This window comes from Cricetulus griseus, assembly GCF_003668045.3.
Source record: "Cricetulus griseus strain 17A/GY chromosome 1 unlocalized genomic scaffold, alternate assembly CriGri-PICRH-1.0 chr1_1, whole genome shotgun sequence".
NCBI lineage: Eukaryota > Metazoa > Chordata > Mammalia > Rodentia > Cricetidae > Cricetulus > Cricetulus griseus.
In genome coordinates this window covers 184,075,528-184,094,347 of record NW_023276807.1, presented here as the reverse complement: position 1 = coordinate 184,094,347, position 18,820 = coordinate 184,075,528, and the positions used below count along the sequence as shown (strand labels likewise).

Genomic DNA, 18,820 nt, shown 5'->3' with positions numbered 1-18,820 from the left:
ACAGTGACTAGGGTATTTTTTTCCTATGTCCAGGCTTAATCACCAGCTTTCTGTGCATAGCTTCATCAGTGGCATCCATCTCTTCAAGTCTTCCCTGCTCCTCCTCCTTAGCATATCCTATAAGGCTCTGCATGGCAGCATCTTGGCCTCCTCTTGATCCTTTCAGATCATGTTGTTAGCTTCATCAGATTGGACAGAGAAGTCAGCCAACCATGGCCCGAATCTAGCACAATGTTTATTTGGATAAATGATGTTTCATTGGTTCACAGCTGCACACTTTGCTTATGAGTTACCTCTTGATATTTTCATGTTTTAACAGCCTTGCTGAACAGTAGTCAAAAGAGACTGTAAGATCCCCCCAAAGCCTAGGTTTTACTATCTGGCCCTTAACAGAAAATTTTGATGGCATTTAAAACCCCAAGGGAGGCTTTGATCCTTTATACTTTGATCCTTTTACACATGTTCGGCCAACCCTTTAGCACACTCATCTTTATCTTACTGCTCTGTGTCTTGTTATCTGAACAGGTGATGCACCTGCTTGCAAACCTCAATCATGATGCTGAGCACACTGGTTCTCCTTGTTGCTGTGTGAATATGCCCCTATTCCTATTTCTGAGGCAGATTAGGGGTTCTTTTAGCCTAACTTCAACACTTGGGTAGCTGCTAAAATGAAAAATAAGAAAGAAAATACCATAGATACAGAGGGTCCTTGTCCACAAAGCTCACAGGACTGGAGGAGAAGATACTGTTGATTTCCATACCACCCCAACCTTTTGCTCCTCAGCCTGTTTTTTTGGAAATGCATCAGAAGAGAGAGAGATTCACTCTTTCTCTTTGCAGATCTCCAATCTCTACCTGTATGACAGTGTTCTGATGCTGGCCAACGCCTTCCACAGGAAGTTGGAGGACCGGAAATGGCACAGCATGGCAAGCCTTAACTGCATAAGGAAATCTACCAAACCATGGAATGGAGGAAGATCCATGCTAGACACAATTAAAAAGGTATGTGTGAGGGGGCACTGCTTTGTAAACTTGTCCAAGGCTAGAGATAAATCCCTTACTGTGTCCTGACTCAGTTGGTATAAAGCTGTTTTATAGTGCATGTATGTTTGCATGCGTATGTATGTGTGTGTATATTTGTTTGTTAGAAAGATTGTCTGAGTCCTCTTTGTAGGGTCCTCTCTTTGTCACTCTTCCTGTGCCTATTTGAAAGCTGAGTGAATTGTGGTTCAGGGACATGTGCTTCAAATGTTTTCACACTGTCAAGATATCTGGCTTCAGAAGGTTAAATGACTTGCCCAAAATCACAAGTAAGTAAAGTCATAGTTGCCTGTCCTATGCCTGCCCAAAACTCTTTCATGCAACCTATCACTTTTCAGCAAAAGCTCATCTTAGTTGGTATGGCCATATGTTGCTTATCTGGGACCCTAGTATGTGCATGTATGTGAGAATGTGCATCCATTTTTGTCCATGTGTGTCTATGCATTATGTATATGTAATATGTCTTATGTGTGAGAGAGTGGCCCTGTATCAGAGGATAGATTCAAAGTGAATTGGGATAATTCACAGGAGAATTGTTAGAGTAACAGAATTTTAGAGACTTCAAAGGAACATTTAGGGAAACCTACAATGCCAGGAACCTTAGTCACAATAAGTTGTACATGGTTCCAGTTACAACAAATGTGTTCCAGTGTTGGTTTAAATTGACTGCATCTCAGAGACAGCAAGGCCTTTCCTAGACCAGTTCAGCTTATGGTGCACTCCCTGCCCATTGAAGTCATAGGCAAGAAGACTGGGTAAGATTCACACCACAAACTGAAAGATAGAAGGGAGGCTGTCCCAACTTGTTCAGTTCCACAATGTCTAGAGCTCCTGTAGATTCTACTCAACTGTAGAGAGTCATGGTACTCACATATTTACCATAGCCATTCTGTGCCAGATATTGTGCTCTGAAAATACCTTTTTCTTCATCTGATGGGCTTTGTGATATAGATCTGATTAACTCCCAGGTAAAAGTGGGAGATGGGCAGTGATCTGCCCAGGATGACACATGAAACAAAGCCAGGAAGCCTAGAGCAATGCTCATATTTGCTGCCTAAATTTAAAGCATATGTTGAACACAAATATTGTTGACTTTTTACTTCCCCTTGTGTCAGGACAAGTGAAACTTCTGGAACAAGTTGCAAAGCTAAAGATCAAACTTCAGGAGTGAATAGACAAACACAATCACATTTTAATTTCATGGCTAGCACAGCACTGACACATAGCAATAGATGTTAACACATTGACTGCAGTAATGGCAGGTAAAAGCGTGTGGGATTTCTTCCATAAGACTAAGACAGTCTGAGAAGAATTTATTTTGCTCTGATGTTCTAGGGTTGTTAATGACTCTGTCATATCTGCTCTCCTCTTGGTCACTCCATTCTCTACCATATCAAACTCTTACCACCTCCATTTGTCTTTTCCTCCTGTCCTGCAGGGACACATCACTGGCCTCACAGGAGTTATGGAGTTTCGGGAAGACAGCTCAAATCCCTACGTCCAGTTTGAAATCCTTGGCACAACCTATAGTGAGACCTTTGGCAAAGATATGCGCAAGGTAAGCCCTGAGGTAATCATCTCCTTGTCTTCTTGCTTCAGTGCCTCTGAAGACAGCAACAACTCTAGTTCATGCCTCCTGTTCTCAGCAAAGGCTAACTGAAAGAGGAAGTCCCTTCCCACTCTATTCTTTTGGTTTGTTTGTTTGTTTGTTTTTTGAGACAAGGTTTCTCTGTATTGTTTTGGAGCCTGTCGTAGAACTCGCTCGGTAGACCAGGTTGCCCTCAAACTCACAGAGATCTGCCTGCCTCTGCCTCCAGAGTGCTGGGATTAAAGGCCTGCACCACCAACGCCCAGTCCCACTCTGTTCTTGATGCTGCCATTATTGCCGGTGTTTCTGTGAAACTCTGGGGAGAAGGCACAGAGCAGTTTCAGGTAGGAAGTGGTAATAGAAGAAACCTGAGTCAAGCAGGGAGGTTCCTGGGAACCATTTCCTGTTCCATGGACTAGTAGGAGCCTGCCTGGCTGCTAAAGGGGCAACAGGTTTACTTAGAGTTGAGAAGTCAGACTGGCTTCTCACAAATGTGAGACAAATGTGAATCATGGCTGAAGCTGGTGACAGAAGTTACAGCCAATGTGTCTGCCAGACTCAGGGGTGAAACAAAGACACCTGGAGTCCAGTGGAGAGGGAAATGGAGCCAGGAGAGCAGGATGGCTCAAGGTATGACTTGGATTTTTTATTTGATGCAGACCTGGAAGGCCAGAGGGGTTATTTCCAGTGGTACTGTGTCTTTCTTCTAATGGACAACGAAGATGCTATTGTAACAGTCAAGGGCTTGGAATCGTGAATTAAAAGACAGCCCTCATATATGATCTGGATGAACCCGGGCGGGGCTTATAATGAGTATGAAGGAAGGACAGAGGCTGCTACCTAGTGCCTGGTCTACTCAATTGCCTTGTAAGCTTTTCTAGAAATGTTCTGTACAGGAGGACTGTGTGCACAGAGATGGTAGTGCTGATGTGCAGGAACTCAGTCCTCTTGGGAAAAGATAAAAGCATTCATTGATTGGTCTACCCATGGTACAGGCTCATGTAATCACATATAACCCTTGCCATATACTGTGGGGGATGGGGGGTGGAGGGGGGAGTGGGGAGGTCTCCACCAGTGACAGTACTTCAGAGATAAAGAATGTCCTTGTGAATAATGAAGCCTAAGCAGGTGTTCTATAAACTCTTATCAGAGAGGCCTGAGCCAAGTTGGGAACAATGCATAGGCAGGTAGAGTTTAAATGATAATGATGCACTACTTTGGAGGACTTTGGTTTTTTTCCTAGAGGATCAGGGAAGAGATTTGAATGTGTGGAAGTGGAGAGATGGGCGCTACAATACAGGAATGGGCAGTGGCAGCACACATGGGGGAACTAACTCTCCGGGGAAAGGCTACTATTCCCTGGGGTCCAGTATAATGAGTAGAATGGAGCCTTTCAGCCATCCTGTAATGGAAGATGGGGTTAACAGTTAGTCATATCAAGTCTAGGGATGGCCAGTGCATATAGCTTGATGATATCTTAGAACCTAACAGTTTGTGTGTGGTGCCATCCAGAATATTAATGACTATGCTGTGATACCCAATAAAGTTAAAGTGTGATTGGCATTATCAAGGAGGTTGAAGCTGGCTTATGATATCTGTAAGGGATTGCCCCAAACTGTGACACTTGGTTGAGGGCTAGAGCTGAATGGTTGATACTGGTCTGGGCCAAGACTATAAGAAAAAAATTGTTTTTTGTTGAGATTTTCATCTGTTAAGAGGACACAAGGAGAGGGGAGCTCATTCAGTCACTCTGCTGTGATTGCAGAGTGTGGGAGTCTGCTGAAACCACTGTTCACATCAACACTATGCATGGGTGTGTTATCCTTGAGTGGTCTTCTGAATTAGTGACTTTAGTCTTGTCTGCTAGTTCCTTCAGTATCTCTCATCCTATTCTTTTAGCTCAGCTCCAAGTCCAGGGTTCCCACAGTGTGTGAAATGTTGGCAGTGGGTCTTCTGCTTCCTCTTAGACAGTCCTGTCAACCTCATGCCTGTACCCTGCTGGCCACTCCAGGTCCTTGAATGAGGAGAAGCAAGGTATCCTTCACTTACCATTTCAGGTGTCTGGGTCTTCTGTGTTGCTAAGGCAACATCCTCAAAAATCTTGAAGCCAGTGGGAGCTGGAATCTCTCCATTATAAGGAGCTTCAGAGCAGGAGGTCTAGATGTAATTGAGTTGGAAGGGAAGCTGATTTTCAAGTGGGATTTATTTTAAAATGTATTCTTTTGTCATTTTAAAACCTGCCCTTAATAACTGCATATCCCAGTTGTTATCTGTCTGCCTAGCAGCTTATCATCGGGAACGAGAAGCTGTGTGGGAGGCAAGGAATAGGATTTACTATGGCAAATGTTTGCTATTAGGACCTGGGTACATTTAAGAAAGATGGGATGGGGTTCAGGATGAAGTGAGGAGACAGATTAGGAGTGGGTGTCAGGGGCACACTGCAGCCTTTGAAGGTAAAATAGGGCCTCAAAACCCTGCTGGAAAATAATGGGAAGTCAGAGTGCCTTTAGGAATATGATAAAGAATATTGACATAGGGTCAAAATAACTGAGAGTGGGTGTAAGAATTGAGGTAGTTTGGTGTGTTCTGAGCCATACAATGACAACATAAAGACAAGTCCTCTAAGGAGCTCTAAGTTGGTGGTTTTCTGTGACCCCTTACTACACATGGTCACCAGGAGAATCAACTGGAAAGATGACTGAGTTCTGTTTCCTAAGTGAGGTTTGTGCTTTTCTGCCAAGATGATGCATGCCACATATATTTAAATTGAAAAGCAAGTACAGCAAACAAAGGCTAACAAAAGCCAAGAGTTTTCTGAAGCTTGAAACCAAGAGGAGTCATCTAAATTAGGGGAACATAGAGATATTTGTCTTAAACTAAATATCTTGGAGAGACCTCTCTGGGAGGGTGAGTCACCCAGTCACTTTAGTTTAAGTGGCACCAGGATACTATGGATTACTCAGCCTGTGAATAGGAAGGAGTGGGTGATAGCCTTTCCCTGTAGGGTGCTGGGCAAATACTGATTAAATTATCTCAACCAGGAAGAGTGTTCTTGAGGAGGGAGCACGGGATAGCAAAATCAAAAGTTTATGAGATTGTTTCCAGCCAGCCTGCTGTGAACTACAAATGCTAATCTTCTGCTGCTGGGATTGGACCGTGTCTCCCCCTGTCTGGGGGAGGTGTTTGCAAGGAAGTCTCTTCCCTTTGCAGTAAAGTTGGTTGGTTTGTTTGGAGTGTCTCCACTCTCTTTCTGATTGGCAGCATGCTTTTTCCCACATATATTAGAGGCCACCTACAGTAAAATTTCCCAAGATGGGAATTTATGGAGATTACTTGGCATAGAACAGGAGGGAGTGTAACAGAAACCATTGAACACGTACTGTATACAGAGTGCATTTATAACAATGATTCCTTATTGATGCCAAGGTCATTGGGTCTTCCTGGCCCCACCTCTCATGAGTTTCAATGGCCTCTTTCCTTGCATGGCTCTTCCTCAGACAAAAGTGTAGGCAGTGATTCTCATCCTCAGGATTCCTTGCCTGTGAAACAGAGGACCCGTCCGAGTAATTGCCCTGCCTGTCTCTTAGCAGGGAGAGCGTTCCTGTTTAGTTGGTCCATCAGCATTAGCCACCTGAGGTCATGAGTGCAGAACAGACAGACATAGATTCCTGCCACATAGTTTTATGGACTATAGTAATTCATCATACAGAATGCTAAAAACAGAGGCCAGAGACAGGCAGCAGCCCAGTGCAGCCCTGAGCAAGTGTGTCTGGCATTACTAAGTTTAGTGTGTCATGCTATGCCCAGCTCTTCTTGTATGCCTAGGATCAGATTTCCACTATTTAAAAAGACACAGGTATGAATTGAGTCTTACGAACTTTACTTATGAATGAGATTTTATATTGGGGGATGTATTGTATCTTTGTGATCAATGGAAGATGATAAACATGGATATTAGATTCTGCCCTTTGCCTCAAACAATTTTCCTGGATTGTGATACCAGTTGAGGTCCAGAGGGCCATCTTCTATTACCCAACAAGTGAGCTTGCCTACTATTCTCCATCCTAATAACATTGATGTAGGGGGCCTTGTTTCCTTCTATTAGCACAGTATCCCATGTACAGCAGGACTCTGGGAAATATGCCCACTGCCTACAGGTGCTTTGAATGTCATTTCCCTGGGTGGCATCAACTTGATTCATTGGCTCAGTGAAGAGCAGAGAATTTCTTGGGGAGAAGGGTGGGGAAGTAGGAGGAGCATCCACATGGCCTGTGGAGTTTGCTTTAAGACTTATACATTAGGATTGAGGAGACCCTAGGGTAGCTTTAGAGAACTTGAGAAGAAAATTGAATGAGGACCAAGAGAGGTGGAGAAAGTGTTTAGCTCAATGGCATTCAAGCTACTCTTTGGTTTCAGAAATCTGGTCAAGCAGGCTCTTACTGGTTCCTAAATATATTAGACAACCGCAGAGGACACATATTATGGTTGCAGTAGGCAAACAGTTTGAGTAGGGAGATCTGTGCCCTTTTTTTTGGAGTAACTTCTCTGTCCTTCAGAGCTCTGTGGTTTGATGTACACGTTTTTTTCTTTTTACTTTATGAAAATTGAGGCCCACAGACTAGAAAAACCTTAACACTTTCCGTGACTATCTTGGTGCTTAGAAGTCAGAGAGACAGAGAGAAGGAGGAGAGTGGAGGGAGGAAGAGCGGGGGGGGGGGGAGGAAGAGGAAGGAGGAGAAAGAGCTGGGAGATGAGGGGATGAGAGGTTAGGGAAGGGAGGAGCAGAGCCTTCTTGAACATGAGGCAGTACAGTTTTGTGATTCTGTCTCTACTCCTATCTATTCAACTCCAGTGTCCCTTCTCCCCCAAGCCACCACATTAGGACACTGCCATCCCTTCCTGCTGGCCTGGACCCACTAACTGCAAATTCCACCACTTAAGTTTGGCTCAGCCTCCCCATTCCAATGATACTCAGGGAAATGAGAGGTTGCCATCCTTCTTTACTGTTTCATGCTGCTGCTTTAATCTTCTTTGTCAACTCTGGTTCCTTATAAAAGCTGGAGGTAGACAGGAGTCAAATAGTCCCACCGTGATGAGATATACCTGGGAGAACCTGATAATTTACAGAGGAATAATTGCTGATTCTACAGTAATTGTCATGCCATAGATCCCAGTTCTCCTGGGCTCCAAAGTACATCATTAGCATTTGCTCTCTATCTGTCACACAGTGTTAAAATTTATCCCTTATTCTTAGAGTTTAGAAGTTCTGAGTTGTAATGGCACATAAGAGCCAGGCCCTCTCTGATGACAAAGACCTGCCTTGATCTGGTGGATCCAGAGGCTAGTGGCAGGAGCGAGCCTGGAAATGAGCACAGTAGATGGGAGGCAGCTGGGTGCTGAGCTGGGGCTCCAGGGTCTAGATTGGGCATTGTGAAGTGTTTCTAATAGCTGCTATCCTAGAGGCTTCAGGCTATGTACAGTGAGAAAAGAAGAGGAGGAGGAGGGGTAGAGGGAGGGGAAGGAGGAGTAGAAAGAGGAGGAGGAAGAGGAGAAGAGGAAGAAGAAGAAGAAGAAGAAGAAGAAGAAGAAGAAGAAGAAGAAGAAGAAGAAGAAGAAACAGTAGCAGCAGCATCAGTAAGATTCAGTCTATCAGATTAATATTCTTTCAGTGTATTTCCCAATCAAAATGTCAACTATTCTGAACCTGTATGCAAGAACTGCTTTTGACAGAGCAGTGAACCAAAACAAACAGCGCTGCTTCATTCCAATAAAGATGCAAGGAAAAGATGCAATTAAGTATTTCATTTTAAGTAACATTTCATCAGCTGGTGATCATTCAAGGTAGAATGCTTTGATAATACAGATAAATGAAATGAAGGATATGAAAGTCAACTATAATCTCTAAACTAAGGAATAAAGACCAGTGGATATTTGGTGTAATTTGTATATCCCTCTATATAGGGATGTGGAGAGTGATAGGCATATTTTACAAGATTGCTATTGTATTCATATTTTAATGTCCTGTCTTTCCCATTTTATAGCATATTGATGATATTTTCTTATTTCTTAAACTGTTCTTTACAGCTATGATTTTTAAAAATGGAAATGTATCACTAAACTTATATATTTAATCTTTCCATAGGATGTCTGTTGATGCGTTTTTACCAAGTTATAGAAAATACATGGGCTTTTTATATGTGGATTTGTTTCTTTTTATGTATGTCTTAAGAAGGGAATTTACTAAACCAAGGGTGATAATTATTTGGATATAATTAATATATATTTTCAAATCAATTATGGAAAAGTTTAGTAATTTTCACATTCATTCATATAGAAATCTGCATTTAATCCTATGCTCAAAAATTCAGTGATGCATTAAATGCTTCCTAATTTAATAGCAATATGAAGATAATGCTGCTAAATTTGCATTTTAGGGTTAAAATATAATTTTTGATCATTTATTTTTCACGTTTTAAAAATTGTCTCTAAAATCCTTTGCTCATTTTTATTGGGGAGGGCAATTCTCTTATTAACTCATAAAAATCACTGTTGTTTTTTTTTTAAATATACATCCTGATACATATGTATTTATTTAATATAGCCATGGTGTAGACATATAAGCATACAGTAATACACAGAGTATAGGGTGAAGGGGAGATAATTAATGGAGGTGTGTTAATTTCTCATTTCAATGGTACTATATAAGACTGCTAACACAAACAGCAGCATGAGCCTGTTGCTTAGGAAAATGAAAATGCCATGGGGAACAACTGGATTTATTGTGCTGGCTCTAAAGTTGAGCAGATTAAAGCAGTGTTTTACTTTTTTCCTTATTTGCCCATGTTCCTAGGCCATTATTGTATTAGAAAATAAAAAAAACCAAATAGTATTGCTGTGGGCGCCTTTGTGCTGTAGGCTTGGTTCCTTGTGAGCTATGAGCTCATCTCAGGAGCTGGACCTGTTGTTGCAGTGTGTGGTTTTCCATTCTAAGGCTTTTCTGGAACCTTAGTGTCTGAAAGCTAAGGCACAGTACTCACACTGAGTAAGAAACAGCATGGTGGACAGTGTACAGGAAAATCTTCAGCTGTTGATGTGGGTCCTGAATGACTGATGACAAAGGCAGAGTCTCAAGGAGAGGGCCAGCAGATAGAACTCCCAGGACCTGACAAAGCAGGAGCTGGTTTGGGAAGCCCCCTCTGCTGTGTACAGCCGTAGGCAGCTAAGTGCCCACAAGAAATTTCAGGGCTCACGGTGTGAACAATCCTAGTTTTTCTATTCTCTTCTTTTCTCCCTCTGTAGAAGGGTTCTACTAATTCCCTTTGCCTCCAGCAGATTAAGAATACCTGTTTTAATTGTATCATCATTAACTGAATGCCTGCTTTCTTGTATTTTTTCCTAGTAGGTGTCAAATTGTGCTATGTTGAAAATTACTGTTCTTTAGAAGAGAATTGGTAGTTATATATGTTTATTGAGATGCTTGTCTCAATAAATTGCTTGCTTTGGGATTAAAAAATATCTGTATATAACAGACACTTAGGATTTTATGTGGTCAAATAGATTTCTTCATTTGAGTAGTTTTCCAAGTTTGTAATTTTATCCAGTTTGCAGAGATGATTCCATTTACCCAAACTTTCTTCTATTAATTTTTATAGTCTGATTTTCTTTTTAAAAATCTATTAGGAACAGGTTTGAAATTAACTGTGATGGTATGGCTCAGCATTCATAGTGTTTCACTATGTATATTTACATATACACCACCATATATACAGTATATACTTGAATGGCCATCTTCTTCTGTGGTAGTCTAAGTTTGTGTATCTCCTTGTTAGCTGATAATTTAATTTTTTTGTAGTCATTGTCTCTTCTCCCAGGTTAAATTTATTTTATTCATTTACATTACTGGATATGCATGTCTGTAGGTAACCAAGGCCCTCTCCAGTGCTGTGAACTGCAAGGCAGCCCTCTGCTCACATTAGAAAAGGCATGAAGTTAAGGCAGCTTCAGACTCACCCACTTGAGTGCTCAGATCAAAGGTCCCACTCTTCCCATTTTTCTATTTGGCCATTCTCAGGACATTGTGTTTGTTTTCCTTAGAGTTTAGCCATGGCTAATCCAGTTCCAAAGACAGCAGCCCATGGAAGAAGGCTGTTGTCTGTCATAAGTCACTTTTGATGTGAAGTGCTTTCCCACTGTTGCCCTGGTGTGTGCTTCTCCATCGTGATAATCTGGAATGTGTGAGGGTGTCTTCCATCACTGCACAGGCACTTTTGCTCTTCTGCTCCAGTGTTTTATGTTCTGCTTGCATCTAGCTTGTGCTTTTGTGATGAGGACAAAGAAAACTCATTCTTTTTAAGATCTCTGGGCAGAATACAGAAAAGTTGAGGGAGGGGATTTAACTGTGGACTTCTCTGATCTAGCTGTGGGTTGGGAGCCCTTGTTTTGCTATTTGGAATTCTTTTGCCCTGGTTTCTACATACCATTATATTATTTTCCATATCTACTTCACAGAAACTCTTGGCAAAATAATCTCTACACAATATTTGCAAACAATTTAAAAAATGCATGTTGGAACAGCTTCCTTTTCATTCTATTATACACTGCAGTCTCCTTTTAATTTTCTATGAGACCTGACAAAGGTTCTCATATTTCATCCCCACCCAGCATAAAACTAGGTTTGCTTAGTCACTTTTGCTGTGTTCTAATTAACTGATTTATGCTATCTCTTCCACTGACCAGTTCCTGGTATTTATTTTACTATTATTTTAAAGCTATAATAGGAAGTACTCAATAATTTATTTTATTTTTAATTTTTTTTATTTAAATTAGAAACAAGATTGTTTTACATGTCAATGCCCGTTCCCATTCCTTCTCCTTCCCCTCCTCCCCTGGCCCCCATTAACACCCTACCTATCCAATACCATTTCTGCTCCCCAGGGAGGGTGGTGCCTTCCATGGTGGTCTTCAGAGTTTGCCATATCCTTTAGGATAGAACCTAGGCCCTCCCCTGTATGTCTAGGCTGAGGAAGTATCCCTCTATGTGAAATGGGATCCCAAAGTCCATTCCTATGCTAGGGATAAGTACTTATCTACTACAAAAGGCCCCATATATTTCAGAGGCCTCTTCACTGACACCCACATTTATGGGGTCTGGATCAGTTCCATGCTGGTTTCCCACCTATCAGTCTGGGGGCCAAGAACTCCCCCTTGTTCAGGTCAGCTGTTTCTGTGGGTTTCACTAGCATGGTCTCGACCCCTTTGGTCATCACTCCTCTTTCTCTGCAACTGGATTCCAATTCAGTTCAGTTTTTTAGCTGTGGGCATCTGCTTCTATTTCCATCAGCTGCTGGATGAAGGCTCTGGGATGGTATATAAGTTAGTTGTCAGTCTCATTATCCGGGGAGGTCATTTCAGGTTGCCTCTCCACTGTTGCTTAGATGGTTAGTTGGTATCATCCTTGTAGATCGCTGGACATTTCCCTAGTGTCTGATTTAGCTTTAAACCTATATTGGCTCTCTCTTTGTTGGTATCTCTTATTTTGCTCTCTTCTATTTTTCCTCTACACAGCCTTCCTGCTCTCTTATGTCCTCCTCACTCCTCCTCTTCTCCCCTTCTCATTCTTCTAGTTCCCCCAGTAATTTATTTTTATGCTTGCATGTTTTAGAATGTTTTGTCTGAAGTAGATCTGTGGCAGAATCCTAGTGCTTTTTCCCATGAAAATGGAAGTATAAATGTACCCCCAAAAAAGTGCATACATCTAAAGTGCATCACAGTGAACACAAACATGGTATTGTCCCCAACACTCAGAACCAGACCCACAAAAATGTCTGCAGCCCTCTAAGGAATCTTCTTTGTGTCCTTTTCTAGGTACCATACCCACCACTGATTCCATTTTTACTTTCTACTATCCTTAATTTTACAGTTAACATACTATATAATTCTCTTGGCTCTTGAAATTGACTTCCTTTGTGAAGTGTGTTTGTGAGAGCCATTATTATCATCATATGCAGTGTTGGATCTTTCATTCTTACCGTACTTAAAGGGAAAGTCTTATTACTGTTCAGGTATAATGAGACCAACAAAACAAAACAAAAATGTACATTATGAAGTTATTTTTTAGAGGCAAGCTCTGTCTTTAGTGATAGGTTCATTGCATAAAATATCTAAAATGGAAAAGTTGAGCATCTCTGTTAGTGATGATTATAAAACTATTTATTTTAAAACAAAACAAGGATATCATGGTAAAAACTACATAGGTCTTAAAAACTATATAATTCTAATTTGAGACACTAAAGTGAAATCCTTTGGGGATTTCTTCCTTATAGAACTAGTCAGCCTATGAGCAGAGCAGCACAGGATGGAGCTACTCCAGAGAGTGGGGGTATGAAGATTTTCCTAATAGATCCCAAGAGGCGAGGGGATACATGACACAAAAGGGTCACATGAGGTAGTGTGGGTGTCTCTGAGGACAGGGTGAACATGGTAAGTGTAGAGTACTCTTTCAAGATATAGTTGGCTGATCTTGGGTTCTTTGTTTGGTATTAATAATTATAAATAATATGTTAATTTTTCACAAAATATCTGGATTCATGACTAAGGTGTGTGCTGGATAGTTTTATTTCAACTTTACACAAACTAAAGTCATAAGAGAGAAGGGAACCTCAATTAATAAAATGCCTCCCTAAGAACTAGCTATAGGCAAACCTGTAGGACATTCTCTTAATAGTGATTGACTGGGGAGGGTCCAGCACATTGTGAGTAGTGCCACCCCTGGACTGGTGGTCCCTGATTCCATAAGAAAGCAGGCTGAACAACAAGTCATGGGGAATAAGCCAAGTAGCACCTCTCCAGGGCCTCTGCATCAGTTTCTGACTCCAGGTTCCTGCCCTGTTTGAGTTCCTGTCCTGGACAATGATATTGAAGTGTAAGCCTAATAAAACCTTTCCTCCAGAAATTGATTTTTGGTGATGGTATTTCATCACAGCAATAGAAATCCTAACCAAGACAGATTGCATTGATTCTTGATTGGTGTAGGAAGCATTAACTTCTTTCCAGTACATAACAATTAATGAGTTAATGACTATAGTGTACCCCCACAATTTATTTACAGCCTCTTTAATTTCTCTCTGGAAACTGGCTTTCATGGCAAAGACCTAGGTAACTTTTGTTTGATTTATTCCTAGATCTTGATGTTTATCAGGTACATTATATGTGGCAAATATTCCAAATTGTTTACTAGTAATTTATTGTTAGTAGAAATTTATTTGGTTTCATGTATTCAATCTGTTTCTAGTAACTATGTTGATTTATAATAAAAAAATGCCTGTATATCCTTTGAATTATAAATACATAATCATGCTGCGTATTAATAAGAGTATTTTCTTTTCGGTTGTTAGGACTTTTATCAGCTTCTCCTGCCTTATTGAACTTAGTTCAATTGAACTCTGTTCAAGTTGAACAGAGGGATATCATATTCCTATTCTTAACTTTAGAGGTTAGTTTTTAATTACTCAACTTTTAAAAGTAATTTAATAATTTTTTATCCATTTTTGTTTAACTTAGAAACAAGATTGTTTCTACCTCTCCTCCTCCACTGCCCCCCCCATTAACAACCTACTTATCACATACCCTTTCTGCTCCCCAGGGAGGGTGAGGCCTTCCATGGTGGGGGTCTTCAGAGTCTGTTTTAACCTTTGGGATAGGACCTAGACCCTCCCATATGTGTCTAGGCTCAGGGAGTATCTCTCTATGTGGAGAGGGCTCCCTAAGTCCATTCCTACACTAGGGATAATTACTGATCTACTACAAGAGACCCTATAGATTTCTGAGGCCTCCTCACTGACACCCATGTTCAGGGCTCTGGATCAGTCCCATGTTGGTTTCTCAGCTATCAGTCTGGTGACCAAGAGATCCCCCTTGTTCAGGTCAGCTGTTTCTGTGGGTTTCACCAACCTGGTCTAGACCCCTTTGCTCATTAGTCCTCTTTTGCAACTGGATTCCAGTTCAGTTCAATGTTTAAATGTAGGTGTCTGCTTCAACTTCCATCAGCTACTGGATTAAGGCTATCAGATGGCATATAAGTAAGTCATCAATCTTACTCTGAGGGGAGGGCATTTAAGGTAGCCTCTCCACTGTGGCTTAGATTGTTAGTTGGTATCATCCTTGTAGATCTCCAGACATTTTCCTAGTGCCTGATTTCTCTTTAAACCTGTAATGGCTCCCTCTATTATGGTATCTCTTATCTTGTTCTCCTCTATTCTTCCCCCAACTCAACCTTCCTGTTCTCTCATGTCCTCCTCACCCCTCCTCTTCTCCCCTTTTCATTCCCCTAGCTCCTTCTCCTCTCCCCACCTGCTGCCAATTTGCTCAGGAGCAAATTTTCTCTGTGGGAATATGTATGTCTCTCTTAGAGTCCTCCTTGTTTACTAGATACTCTGGCAGTGTGGATTGTAGGCTGGTAATCCTTTGCTCTATGTCTAAAATCCATATATGAGTGAGTGCACTGAATGGGAAAAGATATTCACCAACCCCACATCCCACAGAGGGCTGATCTCCAAAATTTACAAAGGACTCAAGAAGCTACTTTCCAAAACACCAAATAATCCAATTAAAAAGTGCGATACGCTTTCTCTTCTCTTGCTCTCTTCTGTTCTTCCCCCAACTCAACCTCCCTGTCCCATCATCTCTTCCCCACCCCTCCAATAGAGGGAGACATTATAAGTTCAAAGAGAAATCAGGCACTAGGGAAATGTCTGGAGAGCTACAAAGATGACACCAACTAACAACCTAAGCAATAGAGGAGAGGCGACCTTAAATGCCCTCTCCTGATAATGAGATTGATGACTTACTTATATGCCATCCTATAGCCTTCATCCAGCAGCTGGTGGAAGTAGAAGCAGACACCCACAGCTAAATCTTGAACTGAACTGAAATCCGGATGTAGAGGAGGACTGATGAGAAAAGGGGTCCATACCAGGCTGGTGAAACCCACAGAAACAGCTGACCTGAACAAGGGAAAACTCTTGGTCCCCAGACTGATAGCTGGGAAACCAGCATGGGACTGATCCAGACCCCCTGAATGTGGGTGTCAGTGAGGGGACCTTGGAAATCTTTGAGGCCTCTTGTAGTAGATCAGTGCTTATCGCTACCATAGGAATGGATTTTAGGAGCACATCCCACATGGAGGGATACTCCCTGAGCCTAGACACAAGGGTCTAGGTCCTATCCCAAAGGTTATAACAGACTTTAAAAGACCCCCTATGGAAGGCCTCACCCTCCTTGGGGAGCAGAAAGGGTATGGGTTAGGTAGGGCGCTAGTCGGGAGGTGGGGGACAGAGGAGGAGGGGAGGGAGAGGGACCTAGGATTTACATGTAAAAAAATTTCTTTCTAATAAAAATAAAAGGGGGAAATAGTGCGGTACAGAACTAAATAGACAATTCTCAATAGAGGAATCTAAAATGGCTAAAAGACACATAAGAAAGTGTACAACATCCTTAGCCACCAGGGAAATGCAAATCAAAACAACTCTGATATACCATCTTACTCCTGTCAGAATGGCTAAAATAAAAAACACCAATGACAGTTTATCCTGGAGAAGATGTAGAGAAAGGGGAACACTTCTCCACTGCTGGTGGGAGTGCCAACTTGTACAGCCACTTTGGAAATCAGTGTGGTGATTCCTCCGGAAAATGGGAATCAGTCCACCACAAGATCCAGCAGTTCCACTCTTAGGCATATACCCCAAAGAAGCACATTCATACAACAAGGACATCTGTTCAATGATGTTCATAGCAGCACCATTTGTAATAGCCAAAACATGGAGGCAAACTAGATGCCCCTCAACTGAAGAATGGATAGAGAATATGCGGTACATTTACACAATGGAGTACTACTCAGCAGAAAAAAAGCAATGGAATCTTGAAATTTGCAGGCAAAATGCATGGAACTAGAAGAAACCATTCTGATCGAGGTACCCCAGTCACAAAATTTAATAATTTCTTAAAACATTTTTGTTGTTTGAGAATTTCAAACATGTAGATGAAAGTATAATGTGACTTTGTCACACCCATTCCCATTCCCTCCGTTCTTCTCCGTCCCCTATTCACCTACTAGTTTACTCTCACAACCTTATGTTCTCTTTAATTGTGAGCTGTCCTCAAACTTAGTAGTGCCTATATATGCATGGCTATGGGGTCATAGCTTCTCAGGGGTCCCGTCCTTAAAGAAAACTCTCTCCCTTACCTAGGAGCCATAAATTTCAAATCATTGTAAGTTAAGGGTCGGACTTATGAATCCCTCCCCAGCCCATGCTGGGAATTTGTCTGGCCTCATTTGGCAAAGGGCTTGTGCATCATCCATGTGTGCAACATCATTGTTATGTCTACCAAATACTATTTCTATACAGTTGTCTACCACCTCTGCCTCTTACAACCCTTTTTTGCCCCGTCTTCTGTAATGATCTCTCAGCCTTTTGTGGCGGGGATGTTACAGATTGTCTCCTATTCTCTTTGAACTGATGAGTTGTGAGTCTGTGTCCGCACCGTCTTCTGCAAAAGAAGATTCTCTGATGAGGTATTGAGAGATGCACTGATCTATGGGTATAAAGATAAAAACTTAACACTATGTCTATTACATGATTTTGTTGGCATTCATTCATATTCCCTTAGACTCCAATTTTCTCATAATTTGAAAATTAAGATTATTACATTTGGCCAAAGACAAAGGTGATTATATAATTACAAACTTTTAATTCTTACTTTTTCCTGGTAGCATGATAAATTATGTTGACTAATTTTTTTTGACACTGCTCATTTATCTTTTTTTTTTTTTTGCATCAGGCATACCACCTACTTTTGATGATTTTTTAAAAAGGCTCTAGTATTTGCTGAGACTATTGTACTGTAATTTCTCTTCCATTTCAGAACATTGCTTGAACTTTTATGCAGCCATAATGAGTGATAGTTTGGAACTCTATTGTTAATAACAGAACAAATACATCAGCAGGAATACAAACCATGGATATGATGCAGATCTACATTCTCTTAGTTTCATTTGTGTTTGTGTATATTCATACATAATTTTATTCTATGCAGTTGATGTGTTTACTACCACAATCAAGACAGAATATTTCTCTTACCATTATGACCTCTCCCATTTTTTTATAGCAAATCTTACTTTGTGTGCCTCTGCCCTGTGCACTTCTCATGATAGACAGCTAGTAATACACTTATATTCTCCATTTCTAAACTTTTGTAATTTAAAAAGAAGCTACCTAAATTGAATCACACAGTAGTATAATTAAAATTCTAAAGCTAGCATTTGTTCATTCAGCATAATTTCCTAGAGATTTGTCCCATTTGCTTCATTCATCGATGATTCCATCGTTTTGTTGTTTGGTGCTTTTCAGGGAGTTAATGGCCCTCTGTTTTGTTTAACCTTTAACCTATCAGATCATAGAGGATGCCTAAATTCTTTGTAATATTCAGCTCTTCACAATGAAGCTGTTACTTAGCTTAGTGTTCAGGTTGTTTAGGATAAATGCACGAGAGGATGCTAATGCCATGTCACATGGTACCTGTGTGTTTAGTGCTATGAGAATAACTGTTCTTCTGCCTGACTACCCTTCCATACCAGTGCTGCAACATGACACAACTTCTCAGCCTCAGAAGCCTTTGATGTTACACACACATACACACACACACACACACACACACACACACACACACACACACACACACACACACACTCATGATAAGGAGACATCCTACTGTGGCTTTGATTTAATTTTTGCTTTCCTAATCACCAGGATATTCAACACATTTTATGTGCTTGTTTGTCATCTGCATAACTTCTGCAGTTAAATGTCTGTCCAATTATTTTGCCGATTTTTCTAAGTGGATGACTTACTTTGTACTAATGAGTTTTGAGAGCTCTTTATATTGTCCAGATATTAGTCTTTTATTGACTGTATGGTGTGCAAATAGTTGATCATGCTTCCTATCTGTCTGCATTTTCAGGTAAGGATCTTCTTATTAAACTGAAATTTGAATTTTCATTCAATTTAACTTTTGAAATTTTTCCTGTTAGAGCTGATACTATTAGTGTCATTATAAGACTTTTTTGTTTGTTTTTGAGAAAGGGTTTCTAAATGTAGCCCTGGATGTCATATTGTGTTTATTTGTTTGTTTGTTTGT

At 40.9% G+C, this 18,820-nt stretch overlaps 1 protein-coding gene across 1 annotated transcript in view; it reads left to right on the top strand.

Annotated features, from left to right (window-relative positions):
- Positions 1-18,820, top strand: part of Grid1 (glutamate ionotropic receptor delta type subunit 1) — a 692,044-nt gene that overhangs the window by 469,854 nt on the left and 203,370 nt on the right. Inside the window, exons 7-8 of the mRNA XM_035452799.1 lie at positions 841-1,002; positions 2,480-2,599. Of these exons, the coding sequence (XP_035308690.1) occupies positions 841-1,002; positions 2,480-2,599 (282 nt within the window). The remainder of the gene's footprint in view (positions 1-840; positions 1,003-2,479; positions 2,600-18,820) is intronic.